Below are 19,708 nucleotides of genomic sequence, written 5' to 3' on the forward strand. Positions count from 1 at the left end.
ATTAAATAATATGGTGGCCTTTGTAGAATCATTACCGTACCGTTCCTTGATTCTCAGCAATTCTTTCATTGCCAACTACAAGATTATCTTGTTGCTTTTGAACACATGGGGAGAATTGGCTTGTTGGGATAACAGCTCAGCCCTGCAGCTGAGCTTCCATTGGGTGCCAGTTCCACTAACCAATTTTTTTGAGACTTGTTAATATATATCTGTTGTATAATCAGCCTAGACCTATATCCAATTTTTCAAGTTTGTAATGATATAGAGCTCAAAATAGAGTATCTTAGATTTTATTTTTTATGTAATACCGATGTTTAGAATGTATAAGCCAAATTAATAATTTGGGTGTCCCATATCATACCCTTATCCTTTCAGCATTTTGGAACAATATTTGTATTGTGGGCCTCTGTTATTTAGTGTCTTTGCCTTGTTTAATTATCAGCAGGCTGTGCTGTTTCAGTTCTTTGAAAACTCTAGGATAATTTTTCCAATTTAAGCAATTTTTTCTTTTGAACTTGACCCCAAGCAGCATGTGTTTCAGCACTGGTATTACAGCAATTAAACTAGCATACAAAAAGCTCTAAGTGCTGCAGAACACTTCAGGAGTCATTCATTGCATTGCACTTTCATAATCTCTCAGCAGATGGCATTGCAGTTTCCAAGAGTGTCTATTGGGAAAGCTTTCAGATGCTTGTGAAAGTTGCCTTTCTAGACTGTTCCCTTCTCTGATGAAGGCTAATAGTGAAGTGACAGCAACTGGCTTTCACACATTATTCTAATCATGATGTTTGTATCACTGTGTTTTGTTTCCACCAACTAATATCTCAGTGGTGTCTTTAAGCTGTTAACTGATTGAATGTGGAAAGTCTGAACGTCTGCTGGTGGCATCCCATTGAAGCAGAAAACCTGTTCAGCAAGTACAACTTGAATGCTTAGGAGGGAAAAAAGCAAAAATGATAAAACAGGAGTGCATTTTCCACTGAATGTTTCCTGTTCATACCAGCTGTGTGACACAGCTGTATTGCATTGAATTATTCTTCTCTTTCCTGCTTTGCGCTACAAATCCTGTGGGTTTTTGTTTTTTTTGTTGTTTTTTTTTTTTTTTACAGACAATGTTAGTGTTAAGTTCCTTTTTAGCTAGTTTGGGGCTTATACTGTGTTGAACTGCGTATACTTAATGGTAGTATGTTGCACTTGGCTCTGATCTGACTTCCAGTGCATGTAATCGTTTTCATTGCTTTGTTTCTGACACTGCTGACACCTTTTTTTCCCACCTACCTGGTAACTTCCAGCTCTTGGTGGTGTCAGATTTCTTCCTTCTACTTTTTCCTCAGTGCTGGATGCGTGCTTTTCATTTCTAGTTGCATTTAGGGCTAAAGGACCGAGGCCAGGTAGAGCAAGCATGTTATGATAGCCTGTACTTGTGCATTGCTGTTTGCTTTTCATTCTTTCTACGCACACCGTCCTTTTTGCAAGGTGAAGAGAAAATCATTTAAAAGAATTTATAGTAACTTTCTGGAAAAAATTTAGTAAATATCTCTGTATTCAACAATTAATGTAGCTTACACAACCCAAAAGCCATGAGGCGTCTTCAGGCACCTCGTTTACTGAAAGCTCTGGCTTCTGACAACAGAATTCTTGTTCTTGACTTGATTGGAATCAGCATCGTCTCAAAATGAACACACTGACATCAGCAGGAATGTGTCTTCTGTGTTTAAAAACCCACCAAGTTTCAAAGAGCGATTTTTCTGTCTTGGGTCAATGTAAGTCTTGTATCTATCCATCTGTCCTCTCCTTTTGAACAATAACATAGGCATATCTGCTCACCAAAAAGCATCATAGGGCACAGGAGTGTGACAGACTGCTGAGCCGCAGCGGCTTGGGAAGGAGCTGTGTGGCTGTAGCTGGATGGGGCTTTGGATCTCAGAAGCTGCTGAGCACTTGAGCATCTTTAAAAGACTCAAGTTCCTTGCTGTAACCTCTAGAAAATCCTCACATCAAATTTCAGGGTATTCTTCCTTCTCTGACAGTGACTTCTTTTTTTTTCTTCCTAGTTACGGTGAAAGGCCTTCCACTGAATTACTATATTAAGCTACACTTGCAGTGATACTAGAATCGTATCTGTTCTTAATCAAATCAGAAATGAGCTGTAAATGTGGAAGGAAGTTTGTACATTGAGCGAATGAAAGCTTTTATTTCAGACTTTCTTCCTAAAAATCACCTGGAAATTCCTGGTTGAAACAACCAAAACATTGTGGACTTCACAGATAATTAGGAAATTATTTTCAGAGAAAGAGATAAACAGGCAACTACTGGAAGCCCTCTTTTTCAGAACTGGTGGAGCAGAACTTCTCTTACTGCTGTTACAACCTCGTGCAGACTGGGGCTGTTTTATTGAAGCTGTGCAGTGCTCTGCTATCGTTAACACAAAGTTGATTCTTCTCTCATTGAATAGAAATTCTTACAAGTGAGACTTAAGTTTAAGAACAATGCAGCAATCATCATTATTATCATAACTTGTTAACTGAAAAATCTTCGTTTGAGCAGTCTAGTGCTATTTTACTATTTAACTGATTGTTGTATGAAGATTAGGCTTCTTGGAATCCATTTGATACCCATATAAAAATTTGGCATGTCTATAAAATGCACTTTAAGAGGACTTTGGAAATTCTTGTAGGCTTGTTTAAAATGACCCAGTGAAATGTAATAATATCTTTTCTCCAGCCTGCTAAGTTCTATTTTCATAATAAATAGTACTTTCAGAAAAACATATTTCTGGCTTACGTTTGAAGTAATATTGAATCCTTGAAGTGTAGCACAAGCTAACAAAATTCTGCTTCCATGCTCCCACTGAAATGACAGTCTTCTGAAATACCACGGTAGGCTGGGACTCAAAGAAACAGTTTGTTCAGGGAAGGAGTAAAATGACCTTGAATGAGTCAGCAGTTATGTGCAGCAATTGTAAGCTTTCTAAAAGGAAATGAATTGTGGCCCACAAGCACCATTGGTTGTGCAGCAGTTAATGGGCTCCTTTCACATGAAAGTTCATGTATTCCTTAAGGGTTCAGCCCTGTATGGTTTGTTGTGTAAAAGGAAAAATAGTATTTAATCACGCTACTGTGGCTTTTCAAAAGAGTTTGTGCTTTTCTGATCTGCGTTGGCTTTTGGAGGGTAGAAGAGTGGTGCCATCTGCTCTGGAGTGCTTCTCACTGAACAAGTGGTCGTTCTGTGCTAAGTGCCATTTCCTATGGGATTGCTGCTCAGAATTGGCTTTCTGCTTTTCCCAGGAGTGTTTGATGTAAGTAATGAAGGGAATGCTTTCAGACAAGGCTTCTGCCTGAGCTCAGGTTGCTCGCAGCACTTGCCTTTAGAAAGCCTTTATCTTTGAGCTTCCACCTTCTCCAGGAATTGCTATTAATTCCTCTTATCTGCGTTGACCGAAGCTGGTAGGACAAGTTTAGCAGGCTGCCATGACTGAACCCATCCTGGTCGCTTAGTGTGATGCAAGCAGAGCATCTAGATTCTCTGCTTTGGATGCAGTGTGTACCAGGGACTAGGGGCAGATAACTGTTTGAGAACCACAGCTAGTCTAGCATTGCACTTCCCTCTCTAGTGGCTGTAATTCTAGACAACATGTCTCAGCTAACTATTGCTTCCAGCTGTCTATAAGCTGGAGTAAGGCAGAAGCAGAACTGGCAGTCCTTAGCATGAACAGCAACCTGCTTTGTCAGTAAATTTCCTATTGTCCCTGCTTACTAGAAGTTTATTTTTTTTGATGAGTACTAGTTATGTTTGTGTCAGAGGACACTAAGCAAGGAGCCCTCCTTCTCTCCAGCCATGACTAGGAGACCAGTCTGGAGCCAGCCTGATGTGAACATCTTTGCAATGCACGTGGCATCCTGAGCTATTTCCCTGCACAGCTCTGTGTATTGCACTGTGTTGCAAATGTACATCAAGCTATGGGGTCCTGGGTATCAGCTGTGAGTAGATTTGCTGGTGTCCAACCCCACTGTTGGCTGTTATGGATATGCTGGCATCTACTCTGGTTCCTAGTGCCGTTTAGTTTTCCCATGTTCAAACTTTCATGTAAAAGAAACACAGTTCAGTGTGAGCTTATTTGCATTTTTAAAGCATTAAGATCTCCTCTGAAAACTATTCTATCTTATAGTGATATACTGAAATGGGTTTATACTTCAAATATAAAATAAGGTAAGGAAAATGGGAGGAGAGAGTTAGCATCTAGTTAGTCCGCATCTAATCTCTAATTACATTCATCTAACTGTCCAGAGCCTGCTTGCCTTTTGTTGGGCTGTGTTTCCTTCCTGTCTCTTGGGTAGCCAAAACTTACTATCCATCAGTAGTGAAAGATATTTCATGAGGTACATGCAGTGTTATCTGTATTTTCCAGTGGCAAAAAGTGAGGTGTATATTTTTCACATAAATGTGGCTTGACCAGGAGATACCGTCTGTTTCCCTTTGAGAACATAGTTCTGTTCCTGTAATAGCATTTCGAGGGTTAAATTAGCATGGGTCAAGTGTGATTTAAAACAGGATTCTTTTGAGACCAAGCCTGGAGGCCCTGGATGTCTCAAGAGACATTTTGATCTTCTGACAAAACCAACACTTCTGAATTTCTTGGCAATCCTCCTCTGCAGCTAACCTTTGGAGATCTGGGCTGATAGCACACACCCAGCTTTGTATCTCATGAATGTGCCTCTCCTGGTGAGATGTTGACTTCAGCTTTTTTCTTGAAGTTCAGATGAAACCATTAAAAAGGGTTTTCTGTAAAGTGCTTGGGAAGGTGGAATTTGTGGTGGTGCCACATTATAAAGTTCCGATTCATGTCCTGTAAAGAGAGTCCTAATGCTGGCACCAGCAGTACTCTGCAATAGGGCATTGAGAGCTCGCAGGCCCTTGCAAGGCTGAAAAGGCTGCTGCTCTTGTAGGGCATGTCTATGTGCTGGAAATGCAGAAGATTTGGACATCTTTTTTTATATAACATAATTTTCACAGTCTTTAAGTATTCCTACAGGGACTGTTGTTGTCCAGTATCTGTTGAAGTAATGCTTCCGACTGCAGTTTCTTGTTACGGTTGGCTAAACAAGGCTAATGACAGCTAGCTGAATTTTTGTCAAAAGATTTCACCAGTTCAGCTGATTGTGCTGCAAGTTCTCCTTCCTTCAGCCTGAGCAAGGGTCACTTCTGTGGACAAGAGCTTCTCATTCCACAGTGTAATGAATTATTTATCTACCATATGTGAAATAACACAAGGAGAAGAGTTTTCAACAGCTCACGTCTGCAAGACATGGAAAGGCAGGTGTGGGGAAGGTTACAAAAGTGGCTGAGTGGCTGGATGTTGTTTTTGTCATTATAAAATAGATCATGATGCTGTATCTCTTACATATGCCGGGCTTGAGATCTATAAAGGGCTGAAATGTTGCTGTCCTTTATTGAATGAGCCTCTGCTAGTCTGTCTTCTTCCTGGGAGCCAGGAAATAACTACCATCTGGCTGTTACAAGAATAAGTTCATGGAGTATGGAGGTGAGGTCATGCAATGTAATAGCTATTAGCCATAAATACATCTTTGTGATACGAAAGTATTATGGCAGTATTCCTTTAGCTAAGAATGAACAAAACCCCCACGTTTCACTGTGGTTTAAAATTAGAGTGCCAAACATAACAAAACATGTAATTTCTTATTTTTGTTACCGTTAGTCTCTTGTTAGAGCTGACATCACAGTAGGCACACCTTCTCTGTGAGTGAGATGTCAGGAAATAGAATATGTAATATTGCTTAATGGAAGTGTCAGGGACATGAGCACTCTGCTCCCTTGAAAAAGTAATGCCGACAGTGCAGGTTTTCAGTTTTGATGCTCTATGGCATCAACTTGGCTGATTGGGTTAATTTTCTCCTTTGGAGCAGTGCCTTGCCTCTTGGCACACACCTTTGTGTCTTGCCAAAGTAGCAGAAAAATGCCAATTCTGGTATTTAGCAGAATGCTTCAGGTCGCAGCCAGCTGAGTTTGCATGAAGGTGACTTGGATTGTCTTACATTACTGAGCGTGATGATTGAGCGCTCTGAGCTACTGAAACTGTTTTATTACAACCCAGTAGATTTAATACAGCCATAAATAACATTGCACCTCGTTGAACAGAAGGATAAAAATCAAGCAGTTCAGTGGTAAGCCAGCTTGCGTTTCCTTCACTTAAATGAAGTCAGCTATATTTTTTTAAATAATTTTAGACTATTTCCAGGGATTGTATTAATAGTGTGAATAAAATGGATGCATTTAGACTGCTTTATTCTTTGGCTTATTCAAGTCTTCCATACTGGGGCTGCCATGAGACATTGTAGGCTGTAGGCAAAGTTTTACAGAGCCCAGTAGAGTCTTTCTAATTCTTTATTAACTGTGACATGTAGAATCTCAGGGCAGTTTATCACACAAAACCATTTTGAATTAACAAAATCTTCATTCTCTTGCTAAGTTTTTCTCATGGCACTGTCATAAAGCAGATAGCCTCCAAACAAGTGCCTTCTAAAACAAGTGTTCTTTGTGCTGTGCAGCAGTGTGGTGCTAAGCAATTTGTTAAAAGAAGTGGTCCTTTCAGAATTAAGCAAGTTTCAGAAGGAAGGTTTTTCAGTTAACGGTATAGGCCAGACACTGCATGTACAGTGCAGTTTACCTTCAGTATTTTCAAATGTTGTTCGTGATTAGTGATGTGCTCTCGATGTCTGCTTTGTAAGTGACCTTGAGAGCATGCTGCCAGTCCCTGAAATTGTGTCAGCAATGAGTGTAGCTTCACCTAGATCATTTTTAGTTGTGTGCAACAAGTGGAGATTTCCTGATGGGCAGCATGTCTCCAGAGCAGGTTTTTCCTCTTGAATATAATAAACCAAGAATTGTATCTGAGTTTACAAGTAACTTCTATTCAAAAAGAGGAAGATACAAGTATGATTTTCATTGTGGCTTTTGGCTATTAAATGAGTTTTGATCTAGTGCCATCTTCACATCTCTCTCCATCTTGCATTCCTTCGCTGTATGTTGAAATTCTGCAAGTAAGTACTTCAGTAGCCCGTGGGCAGTATTCTGAACTTCGCTTCATTCTTACAAGCTAGATTTGTGGATTTGTAAGACCTATAAATCAAGCACTCTCCTTATTTAAGCTCAAAGAGCTGAAGATAATATTCCTCAAACTGTAAAGTTGTCTTGGCTTGAAACTGCATCTTGTAGGCTATTAAACAGAGCAACTTTTCTCAAACCCTGTAGCAAACTCATAAGACCAGTGTTGAGGGTATGAAGTTTTTAGAAAGCAGTGTTTGTTTGGTGGTGTTTTTTTTTTTCTCTATCGTATACTGTTTGAGCGAAATTACCTATTTTAGCTTTAGTTTCACCTGTGTGAAGTCACAGAATCACAGAATGGCAGGGTTGGAAGGGACCTCGAGGATCATGAGTCTCCAACCCCTCTGCCACATGCAGGGCTACCAAGCTCCCCATTTAATACTAGACCAGGCTGCCCAGGGCCCCATCCAACCTGGCCTTGAACACCTCTAGGGACAGGGCATCCACAGCCTCTCTGGGCAGCTGTTCCAGCTCCTCACCACTCTCATAGTAAAGAACTTCCCCCTGACGTCCAACCTAAATCTTCCCTCCCTCAGCTTAAAACCATTTCCCCTTGTCCTGCTGTTATCTACCCTTTCAAAGAGTTGATTTCCCCTCCTGTGTGTGTAGGCTCCCTTTAGGTTCTGAAGGCTGCAATGAGGTCACCCCACAGCCGCTTTTTTTCTCCAGGCTGAACAAACCCAGCTCCCTCAGCCTGTCTTCGTAGGGGAGGTGCTCCAGTCCCCTGATCGTCTTTGTGGTTCTCCTCTGGACCCTCTCCAACAGCTCCCTGTCTTTCTTGTACTGGGGGCTCCAGACGTGGACACAGTACTCCAGATGGGGCTTCACAAGAACAGAGTAGAGGGGGACCTTTCTGTCCCTGCTGGCCACCCCTCTTCTGATGGAGCCCAGGATACCATTTGCTTTCTGAGCTGTCAGTGTTGCATGATACGTGTTAAGTCCATGCAAAGACTAAGTAGATTTACTGGGTGAAAATTTGTCATGTTCACAGCTGATCAACCTTAGCAGAACGGGGCCTGTAGGGCAGTGCTGCTTCTCACCTGGACAGCATGTCTCCTCACAGCATTCTGGGATTTGAGATTGATGTTCTTCCTTCTGTATACCTTAAACGCATGCTGTCTCATCTGTGGGTTTTATACTTCCATCCAGGATGATCTCTGAATTGCTTGTACATACAAATGTTCATTGCTTTAAGTTGTGTTCTGGTTTGTCAAGACACTTCTAAGGAGAAGGGTCACCATTCTGTATTTCTCTCCTGCCCTGAGAAGTGCAGTAGAATTAAGCAGTTTAAAGATGTGCAGTGAACCAGAAACCTGGGAGTGCTGGGGTGTGCAGGTCTAGCAAGAGTTACTGGGGGTTGGAGGGGAGATGGAGTCAGTAACTGCAGTGCCATGTAACTTGATAGTCTTGTTCAGTTCTAAATATGTGACTGCAGGTCAAAGCTGGCACTGTGCTTGGCAACCTTAGGAGGAAGATAAAGTTAGACAAATATTTTAACCTCTCTGAAGTGACTCTTTCAAGTCAATAGCAAACTATGTTAGTGGTCCAGATAAATCTTATGTTGGTTCTGCTGTGTGATGGCTGGGAGATATTGCTTCGGCTATGAAAGGCTTTCCGAGATAAGCTAGGAACAGAGGTGGTTTCAGACCATCTGTACTGGCTTCCAGGCAACTCAAATGTCTAGTCCTATGGTTCTGCTTCCTTGTAAGCTAATGACCTACAGGTCTTGCAAGAGAGCTTATGAAACCGCTTTGTTTCTATCCCTTTGTGTAGGGGGGAGTCTTTCACACCCTAATGTGTGCAGCAAGCAATCTCAAAGATTCTAGTGCAGGTGAGAAGGAGAAGGGCAGAAATGGATGTAGATCTGAAGTGCTTGAATCATGTTATTTTTTTCTTTACCTTGGCAGTAATTCAAGCTTGCTTTTCAGATGCAGTCTTGTGGCTGATACTGGTTTCTGTAAGTCATAAAGCATTTACATTCCAAAGCACCTGGTGTATGTGAAACCTATTGGTATCTGGCATTTGATGAAGTCAATTATTTGTCTGTCTTGAAGTGTAAAATAGTTTCTGATTCCCTATTAGTAAAGTATGTAAAATAAAAATATATAGCACATACATCCAGAAGTAAGCAGCAGAAATGTTTGTTTCCTATCAGAAAACTGTTGCTGTTCAAAGGATGAGGTCTGAAGACCACACTTGTGAAACGGCAGCTAGCATGTCACTAATCTGCAAATTACATCAATTCCAGTTGTCTTAGGCAGATAGGTTAACCTTTCTTTAATTTCTTTAGGTAATGTTGTCATGTGCTTCTGTATCTAAAGCACAGTTTTTAAATACTAATTCACAAAATACTTTGTTCTTTTCATCTGCTTCCATGTCTTTCCCTTGGAGGAAAATGTCAAATTACACAGAGGAATTTTTGGTGATGGGCAAAACAACTCCCAGTTCATTCTGGACAATGTGCCTTTTCATTTTTATAGCTGTGTGTTAAAAGATGTCTATTGGATGTACTTAGATTGCAATCATACTGTTGGATCTTAAATAGTCTTTTTGTACCTGCCTTGGGTCTTTATGTTCAGAGGGGTTTTATTAAGCATTAATTGATGTCACTTCTTTGCATTGACTATGTCCTAAGATAAAATACTCTTTTTGCCTGTTAATAAAAGTAGCTTATCAGGTTTCGTTTCTTCTTGGGCTTTCCCATCTGCATTCTTCTAGTCACTGTACATGCATTATAGACTGAACGAAAGGGAGCAAATATCCTCTAAAAAGGTGGGTGGAATGGTAGAACACCAGCCAGAGAAGTTATTTAATAGATTTATCTGTTTCCGAATTCTCAGCAGCTCTATGGGCAATAATGTGTACTGCAATACTATCAACTATGTTTTGATTATATTTCAAGTGAAGTAGCTGTTTCATCTTGGAGGAGTGATAAGGTTTCCAAAGGCCAGTGGAGAACTTCTAATGTGAAGCTACTTAGAACACCGATGCCCTTAAAGGGAAAGAAGTGAAGCTGTTGCTTAATATTTGAATGCTGTATGTGGGAAGATGTCTTTGAGGCTTGTCTTGCTAGTTGTTTGAGTTTTGGAGCCAGATAGTGTTCCTCCTGGTATTTCAGTGAAACCCATGATTGGTATTTTAATGAAATAATTGAAGTTGTATATGGTATTTAAGATTTCAGCAGATCAATCAGTGGTGGATATTACTTGCAGAATATTGAACCTGGATTAGAAAACGTAAGGAGAAGTTAACTTAAGCACAACAAGAAAACCCATAGGAATGGTTATGTAGGTTTAAGACTAATTTGCCAGCTGCTCAAAATCAAGTTAACCAGGTATACATGTTTTGACAGTAAAATGAAGTTATCTGAATGCAAGAGGCACTGATTCTTGTGTTGTTCTCAGTCTTTTTCTCATGAGAAATGAGAGGCACCTGTTAGGACAGCTTTCTGTTTCATTGAAATAGTGCTTGAAAAGTGTTTGCTGCTGTTAGTTTTTGTCATCTCCAAATGTGATGGATCAAAGCAGCTTTAAAAAGTAACTTTGAAGGGCTGGCCCAGCTGTTGAGCGGCTTTCTGGTGCAGTGCGCCTAGCTGAAGCCTTACAAAACATGCTGCTGGATGTGGTTTTAGATCATTTTTCTTTGTGTACCATTAATTGTTAACACAGAATTTTAACCTTTTTTAAAAATCCCATGACATTTAGCTGTCTAAGCAACAAAAAGTTCTATTGAAGGGAGAAAATTGTTCAAAAGGTATTTTATTTGTGATTATTAACTGAAAGTCCTAAGGCAATTTACTTGAAACAAATGGTCTTTTAATTAAAATAAAATAAGTGTGGGGATGAGGGGAAGATTATTCCTCTCACTTGGTTATCTGTCTCCTTGTCATGGTTTCATGATTTTTCATTATCGGTATTCCACATCATAACATCATGCAATGTACTGGGGGTTTGACTGCTGATGCTCAAGTTCCGGGTGCCTGTCCAGCGGAGAAGAGCAGCTACGTTTCCCCAGGGGGCTTTGCGGTCAGCGAGGAGATATAACTCCCGGCAAGGTCACCTGATGCTCTCTTCTCTGCCTGCGCTGCTTCGCTTGCGCTTCTCTGCCTGCGCTGCTTCGCTTGCGCTTCTCTGCCTGCGCTTCTCGCCTGCGCTTCTCTGCCTGCGCTTCTCATCTCAGCGTTGTGGTAAGGCCGATCCACCATCAATTTCACATTCTCTCTCCTTATAAAATTCTGTTGATACCATATTTAGTAAATTACTTTGTTTTACCTCAGATTGTTGCCACTGTTTTCAATTATTTCGGGGTCCCTTATTTTTTTTTTTTTTCCGGGGGCGCGGATCCGCGGATCCCTCCGCCCTTCTAGTCACGGAACCGGGCCGAACCAGCCCGTAAACCGTTGACATTCTTGGTGGAGAATGCGGGCAACAGTTGCTTTTTAGCTTTTTGAACAAATCTCTCTCTCCGCTCTCAGACAGCTTCATTGGGAAAGTTTATCTGTTTCACCAGTACTGTCTGAAAGCGTGACCTTGAAAAGTCCAGGCGGACGGCCAATACTCTAGGATATTTGTAAACTTTGAGCCTTGCTATCTTGTTTCTGTAAAAGAAAAAAAAAAGAGAAAAAATGCTTTCTCTACTGAAACTGCCTTTTAAGGGGCTGCATGCCACTGTCTCTTCTTTCTTAATGCTAAAAACATACTGGGCCTTAATTAAGTTCACCACTTTGCTCTATGGAGCAATAGGTATATATAGCCAATTGAAAACATGGATGGAAATAACTATGTGGCATCTGCATATTATGTGGCATACCATTCCAGAGGGAGCTGCTAATTTTACAGGGTTGGGGATTTTTAAGCAGGTTTCCAGCCTCTCCTTTGAATTCTTTATGCGGATTTTCAATGCTCACCTGATCACGTTATTAATCTCCGTGAATGTACTGCTCACCATTTCACTTATTATTAGTATTTATTATATTTTGAGGAAGTCTGCCCCAAAACCAGTAAATACTGAGTGGCAGGGAATGTGGAGAGGCCTGGGTGAGACTTTAGAGAGATGGAAATCTTCGGTGTCATGGAACTTTACTCCAGAACACCTGAAAGACCCTGAAAATTTAAACAGATATTTGAGACAGGAATGTCGCGGCTCAGGAAGATCTGAGGAGGCCCAAATTATTTGGGGCCTGGCTAATGCTTACCGGGCCTTATTCAATACTATCCTGGAGAGGGAGAGAGTTTGTGAAATTGAAAAGGAGAGTCTCAGGGAAACAGTGCAAAATGAGCGAGAGAGTCTCCTGGTCGAGAGAAACAGCCTCCAATCTGAGAGAGATGCCCTCCGAATTGAGAGAGACTCCCTGCAATCCAAACTCAACAGTCTTCAATCTCAACAAGACACCCTCCAATCTGAGCTAGATACTCTCATAATCGAACGAGACAGGCTCCGAGCTGAACTGGAGGATGAGAGCATTGGAACTGACCAACCTGATCAACTACAAGAAGCACCACAATTGATGTCACTTGCCCCTGTAAGAGGACGGAAAATGAAACGAATCTCGACTCAGTTAGAAGAGAAGAAAGAAGAGGAGAGAGGTCCAGAGGAGTGGCTCCAAGATCCACAAGAAGCACCCCTAAGTCCAGGGGAGGGGCCCTCAGTAAGACCACGGTCACCGGCGCCAATGAGGGCAACAAGAAGTCCCGAAAGAGTAAGAGGTGAGCAAGATATCGTTACTATTGTTGATCGATCTCTGAAAATGAATGAAATTCGAAGTCTGAGAAAAGACTTTTCACGTCACCCAAATGAGCCTATTGCCACTTGGTTACTTCGATGTTGGGACAATGGGGCCAACAGTGTGTGGCTGGATAGTAGAGAAGCTCGCCAACTGGGTGGCATTGCCAGGGACTCAGCCATTGACAGAGGTATTAGTACATGCCAGAACCAGGCCTTTACCCTCTGGAAGCGGATGTTGTTAGCTGTAAAAGAAAGATACCCCTTCAAAGATGATCTGATGCCTGAGAAAAAGAAATGGGCTGATATGGAAGAAGGCATCTGTTATTTAAGAGAATATGCTGTGGTGGAAATGCTACATAGCCCCGATTTCATTCCTGACGAGCCAGACCAAGAGCATGATCCCGAGAGAGTCAGGTGTACACCAAACATGTGGCGTACATTCACAAAGACCGCACCAGAAAGGTACGCCAGCACATTTGCAGCAATGTATGGCAGAGGGGAAAGAAGACCCCTTATAAGTGAATTGGTTAATAAACTTCAAGACTTTGAGTTACATTTAAGCCCTCTGCGAGCTTGTGTTTCAGCCATTACAAAGGTAGCTGAAAAGCTGGACAGAATGGAAAACAAACAAGAAGATATAATAGACAAACTATCAACTGTGCCTGAAGCTGATAAATCCATGGAGGTAACGGATACATCAAATGGGGACCAGAATTCCCAAAACAGCCTATTGGAGGGGCTCATCAACTTGATTTCCTCCCAGCCGGTGGCATCTAATGTCTCAGCCATCAAAAGAAGACGTTCTCCTGCTCGAGCAAGTGACAACAGTAAGACCACATCACGTTTTGCCTTGTGGCATTACCTACGTGACCACGGAGAAGATATGAAGGAGTGGCATAAACAACCTACTCCTGTACTTCAAGCACGGGTAAGAGAGTTACAAGACAAATCAACCACCAAGGTGAACTTCTCTAAAAAGGTGATTGCTCCAGTTGCTGCAGACAGTGAAGGTAACAAATAGAGGGGCCCTGCCCCCAGCCAGGGGGGGGAAAGGGATAATAGAGTTTATTGGACTGTGTGGATTAGATGGCCTGGCACATCAGAATCACGAAAATATAAGGCCCTGGTGGATACTGGTGCACAGTGCACTCTAATGCCCTCGAGTCACCAAGGGACAAAATCAATTTATATTCATGGGGTGACTGGAGGTTCCCAAGAGCTGACTATGTTGGAGGCCGAAATCAGCCTCACTGGTAAAGACTGGCAAAAACACCCTATTGTGACTGGCCCAGGGGCTCCATGCATACTTGGTATTGATTACCTCAGAAGGGGATATTTTAAGGATCCCAAAGGGTATCGATGGGCCTTTGGAATAGCTGCTGTAGACACAGAAGGTGTTAAGCAGTTGTCTATTTTGCCTGGCCTGTCAGAAGATCCATCTGCCGTGGGGTTGCTACGAGTGAAAGAGCAACAAGTACCGATTGCTACAAAAACGGTGCACAGACGGCAGTACCGCACCAACAGGGATTCCTTGCTCCCCATTCAGAAGCTGATTCACCAACTAGAGAATCAGGGAGTGATTAGCAAGACTCACTCACCTTTTAACAGCCCCATATGGCCAGTGCGTAAAGCCAGTGGAGAATGGAGGCTGACGGTGGACTACCGTGGCCTGAATGAAGTCACACCCCCATTGAGTGCTGCTGTGCCAGATATGTTAGAACTCCAATATGAATTGGAGTCAAAGGCAGCCAAATGGTACGCCACCATTGATATTGCTAACGCCTTTTTCTCCATTCCTTTGACCAAAGAATCTAGGCCACAGTTTGCTTTCACCTGGAGGGGCATTCAGTATACCTGGAATCGTTTGCCCCAGGGGTGGAAACATAGCCCAACCATTTGCCATGGGTTGATCCAAGCTGCACTGGAACAGGGAGGTGCTCCTGAGCACTTACAGTATATTGATGACATCATCGTGTGGGGCAACACAGCAAAGGAAGTTTTTGAGAAAGGAGAGCAAATAATCCAGATCCTTCTGCGTGCTGGTTTCGCTATTAAGCGAAGCAAAGTGAAAGGGCCTGCCCAGGAAATTCAGTTCCTAGGTATAAAGTGGCAAGATGGCCGTCGTCACATCCCAACAGATGTGATCAACAAAATCAGTGCCATGTCTCCACCCACTAATAAGAAAGAGACACAATCGTTCCTGGGTGTAGTGGGTTTTTGGAGAATGCATGTTCCAAACTACAGCCTCATTGTAAGCCCCCTTTATCAGGTGACACGGAAGAAGAATGATTTTATGTGGGGTCCTGAGCAGCAGCAGGCTTTTGAGCAGATTAAACAAGAGATAGCCCGTGCCGTGGCCCTGGGGCCAGTACGGATGGAACAGGATGCGAAGAACATCCTCTACACTGCTGCTGGAGAGAAAGGTCCCACTTGGAGTTTGTGGCAAAGAGCCTCAGGAGAGACCCGAGGCCGACCCCTGGGATTCTGGAGTCGGGCGTACAGAGGGTCTGAAGAGTGCTACACTCCAACTGAGAAGGAGATCTTAGCCGCGTATGAGGGGGTTCGGGCTGCTTCCGAAGTAATCGGTACAGAAACACAGCTCCTTCTGGCACCTCGACTGCCAGTGCTGAACTGGATGTTCAAGGGAAAGGGTCCCTCCACCCATCATGCTACTGATGCCACTTGGAGTAAGTGGATTGCGCTGATTACGCAGCGAGCGCGGATGGGGAATCTCAACCGTCCAGGAATCCTAGAGGTGATCATGGACTGGCCTGAAGGCAAAAAGTTTGGAACACCACCAGCAGAAGAGATATCACGTGCTAAAGAGGCCCCACCATATAATGAACTACCCGAAAATGAGAAGACATATGCCCTATTCACAGATGGATCGTGTTGTATTGTGGGGAAACACCGTAGATGGAAAGCCGCTGTGTGGAGCCCCACACGACAAGTTGCAGAGGCCACTGAAGGAAAAGGAGAATCGAGCCAATTTGCAGAGGTAAAGGCTGTCCAACTGGCCTTGGATGTTGCTGAACGGGAGAGGTGGCCAATGCTTTATGTTTACACTGACTCGTGGATGGTGGCAAATGCTCTATGGGGGTGGTTACAGCAGTGGGAGCAAAACAACTGGCAAAGAAAGGGTAAACCTATTTGGGCTGCTGACCTGTGGAAAGATATTGCTGCCCGAATAAAGAATATGGTTATAAAGGTGCGTCACGTAGATGCCCATGTGCCCAAGAATAGGGCTACTGAAGAGCAGCAAAATAACCATCAGGTAGACAGAGCTGCCAGAATTGAGGTGGCCCAAATAGATCTGGACTGGCAGAACAAGGGTGAATTATTTCTAGCCCGATGGGCCCATGAGACCTCAGGCCATCAAGGGAGAGATGCGACATATAAGTGGGCTAGAGACCGAGGGGTGGATTTAACTATGGATGCTATTGCGCAAATCATTCACGACTGTGACACGTGTGCCACAATTAAACAAGCCAAGAGAATGAAACCTCTCTGGGAGGAAGGGCGATGGCAAAAGTACAAATATGGGGAGGCATGGCAGGTTGATTATATCACCTTGCCACGATCTCGTAATGGTAAGCGTTATGTGCTCACCATGGTGGAGGCAACAACTGGGTGGCTTGAAACCTATGCAGTACCCCACGCTACCGCCCGAAATACCATACTAGGTCTTGAGACACAAGTCCTGTGGCGACATGGTACCCCAGAAAGAATTGAGTCAGATAATGGGACTCATTTTAAAAATTCTCTTGTAGGTACCTGGGCTAAAGGTCATGGTATTGAGTGGATTTACCATATTCCCTACCATGCACCGGCCTCAGGTAAGATTGAACGATACAATGGGTTGTTAAAAACTATGCTGAAAGCAATGGGAGGCGGTACATTTAAGCACTGGGAGAAGCATTTGGCAGAAGCCACCTGGTTAGTCAATACCAGAGGATCTATCAATCGTGGTGGTCCAACCCAGTCCAGCTCCCTACATACCGTAGAGGGAGATAAAGTCCCTGTTGTACATGTAAAGAATATGTTGGGAAAGGCAGTTTGGGTTATTCCAGCCTCTGAGAAGGACAAACCTCTTCGTGGAACTGTTTTTGCCCAGGGACCTGGGTCCACTTGGTGGGTGATGCAGGAAAACGGGGATGTTCAATGTGTACCGCAAGGGAACTTGATGTTGAGGGAGTGCAGTCAGTAATTCCTAGTGCGTGTGTTTATATTTTGTTTGTCTATATTAAGCATGATGTAGTGATGTGGAATAAGGGGTGGAATGTCATGGTTTCATGATTTTTCATTATCGGTATTCCACATCATAACATCATGCAATGTACTGGGGGTTTGACTGCTGATGCTCAAGTTCCGGGTGCCTGTCCAGCGGAGAAGAGCAGCTACGTTTCCCCAGGGGGCTTTGCGGTCAGCGAGGAGATATAACTCCCGGCAAGGTCACCTGATGCTCTCTTCTCTGCCTGCGCTGCTTCGCTTGCGCTTCTCTGCCTGCGCTGCTTCGCTTGCGCTTCTCTGCCTGCGCTTCTCGCCTGCGCTTCTCTGCCTGCGCTTCTCATCTCAGCGTTGTGGTAAGGCCGATCCACCATCAATTTCACATTCTCTCTCCTTATAAAATTCTGTTGATACCATATTTAGTAAATTACTTTGTTTTACCTCAGATTGTTGCCACTGTTTTCAATTATTTCGGGGTCCCTTATTTTTTTTTTTTTTCCGGGGGCGCGGATCCGCGGATCCCTCCGCCCTTCTAGTCACGGAACCGGGCCGAACCAGCCCGTAAACCGTTGACACTCCTCTAAATCTCCGCTATGTTCCTGTGCCCGAGCCTGTCTCTACGTAAATGAAGCATTCAGTGGTTTGGCTTTGCTCTCACAGAAAGGCTTAGTGGTGTTTTTGATGAAGGATCTTCTTATGTATGTGATTCAGCAACTCAGATGTGCTCCTTCCCTGCTTGTGGGGTACCAGGGAGATGTAGGACATCCCAGCAGATTACTGGAAGTCTCTTGCAGCTGTATCTCACCAGTTGAGAGCTGGGAATTTTGGATTTTTACCGTCTGCTCTTAGAATGTATGTTCTGTCCTAGTTCAAATTGGCAAGGCCCGAACTCTCTTGAAACACTTCTGCTGGATGAGCTTTGCCCAAATGTCATGCCCTGGGTCTCAATATAGGCCTGGCCAGGTGCTTTTTGGCACAGGGACTGAGGGCAATAGGTTGTGTTATCTGCCAGCAGAATGATGGAGATTAAAGGGGGAGAAAAGAGGTGACAGAGGAAGGCCTGGGGCACAGCCTGCTAAAAAACAAAACAACAAAAAAAACACAGAACATGCAGTCTTCTGTTGGTGGACATCTGGATCTTGGAATTTTTCTGCTCCTTCTCCTGGGAGCGTGAGCGATGCAGATTTTGTTCTGTATTGTCACCCAGGCAGGGTGAGAGCATAAGTGATGTCTGATGCTGATGGAGGAAAAGGACTGTGTGCAAATGCTGTCAGATGAGCAGGGTCTATTGTCAGAGTAATACATTCTAAGATAAGAGTTACAGAAATCAACTCATTTACTGCAACTTAATTTTTCATCTTTGGAGTAGATAAAGTGAAAAATAGATTTATCTGGGTAGCATAACTCTTACTGGTGGTGATAGGAAAATTGATTATGTAGCTGGGGACCAACAAAGCGAGTGCTGTTCTTATCACAGTAGACTTGTGTATTGAGTTGCACTGCGATTTAGTGCAACAAATCAGATTAAGCTCTCCAGAAATGCTATCTTGAGTATGCTTTGCTGTGCAGCAGACTTTGGAAAATAACTCAAGCAGAGCGACTCTGTGCTTTGGCACAGCACTTCTGTCGGGTAGAAGGGATAAGGAAAGGCTGAAAGGTGCTGGGAGAGGACTCGGTGATCCTTATGGGTCCCTTCCAACTCAGGGTGTTCTATGACTGGGGGCAGTAATGGGGCAGTGTGGATGAAGAGATATCCAGGATGTGCTTTAGCCTATTGTCAGCTGTTCCTAAACTGGGAAACCTCTTCCAGCTGTATGGTAAGATAGAGTTAACGTGGATGATGAGGGAGGCTGAAGAGGTGGCTCAGCACCTTGAAATCCTCCTGCTGAGCTGCAGGTCCTGTGTGAAGCCGGGTGATGGGTGGCTGTGGCTCTGGGCTAAGGACAGACCTCTGCAGCCCCACAGCTTTTCCCAGTGTGCCCCATGGCTGGTGGGTTTGTGGTTGGCTAGTGGGGTTTGTTTGGTTGTTTCCTACTCTGTACTTAAAAACTTTTAACCTTAGTGCTAAAGAAAAATACCATTGTCTATTAGTATGACTGGAACGAAAGATGAATTGCGAGTTAGCCTTGAGCGAACTGTCAATCTGACTTTGATAGCCCATCACTTAAAAGGTCCTTTTATGTTTATGAAAAAGCATGACGTCAAAGCCAGGGGAAAAAATACCAATTCTTAGGGCTAAACTTGCACGGCTCCAAGAAGAGCTCTTGTGAACTGTTTGTTTCTCTACATGCGTGGCTAATTAGCGTAGGTTACTATAAGTCTGGGCAGTGGCATTCAAGTGCTTCTGGTTTGGGGCAGCTTTTTCATGGTGCTTCCATGCATGAGTCTCTGACTGGAGTAGCATAAAAGAAAAGGATACTGCAGTCACTTCTCTCACAATCGTATAAGTATTATGCTGGAAATGCTTGAGTATAATCATTATCAGGTGAGTTGTTATTTGCAGACTGACTTTAAAACCTGTTGCTAAGAAGGCTTAAATATACAGGAAATCCTTTTTCTCTGATGTCTAGTATGCTTTATTTAATTTCTTCCACAAAAATGAATGGGGGACATGCATGTCAGTTGTAATGGCAAT

The 19,708-nt window shown here is 43.3% G+C and overlaps 1 protein-coding gene across 10 annotated transcripts in view; it reads left to right on the forward strand.

Moving 5' to 3' along the window:
* MITF (melanocyte inducing transcription factor) overlaps positions 1-19,708 on the forward strand; it is a 94,742-nt gene that overhangs the window by 56,079 nt on the left and 18,955 nt on the right. For 4 of the 10 annotated variants that reach the window (XM_085236276.1, XM_085236277.1, XM_085236279.1 and 1 more), the window contains exons 1-2: positions 14,000-15,844; positions 16,617-16,682. The exons of 5 other annotated variants lie outside the window; for them this stretch is intronic. In XM_085236276.1, the coding sequence (XP_085092402.1) occupies positions 14,000-15,844; positions 16,617-16,682 (1,911 nt within the window). Of the gene's footprint in view, positions 1-13,999; positions 15,845-16,616; positions 16,683-19,708 lie in introns of those variants that run through there. One more of the 10 variants, XM_085236278.1, reaches the window with a different exon arrangement.

The sequence above is a fragment of the Meleagris gallopavo genome, chromosome 14 (assembly GCF_905368555.1).
Source record: "Meleagris gallopavo chromosome 14, MGAL_WU_HG_1.1, whole genome shotgun sequence".
NCBI lineage: Eukaryota > Metazoa > Chordata > Aves > Galliformes > Phasianidae > Meleagris > Meleagris gallopavo.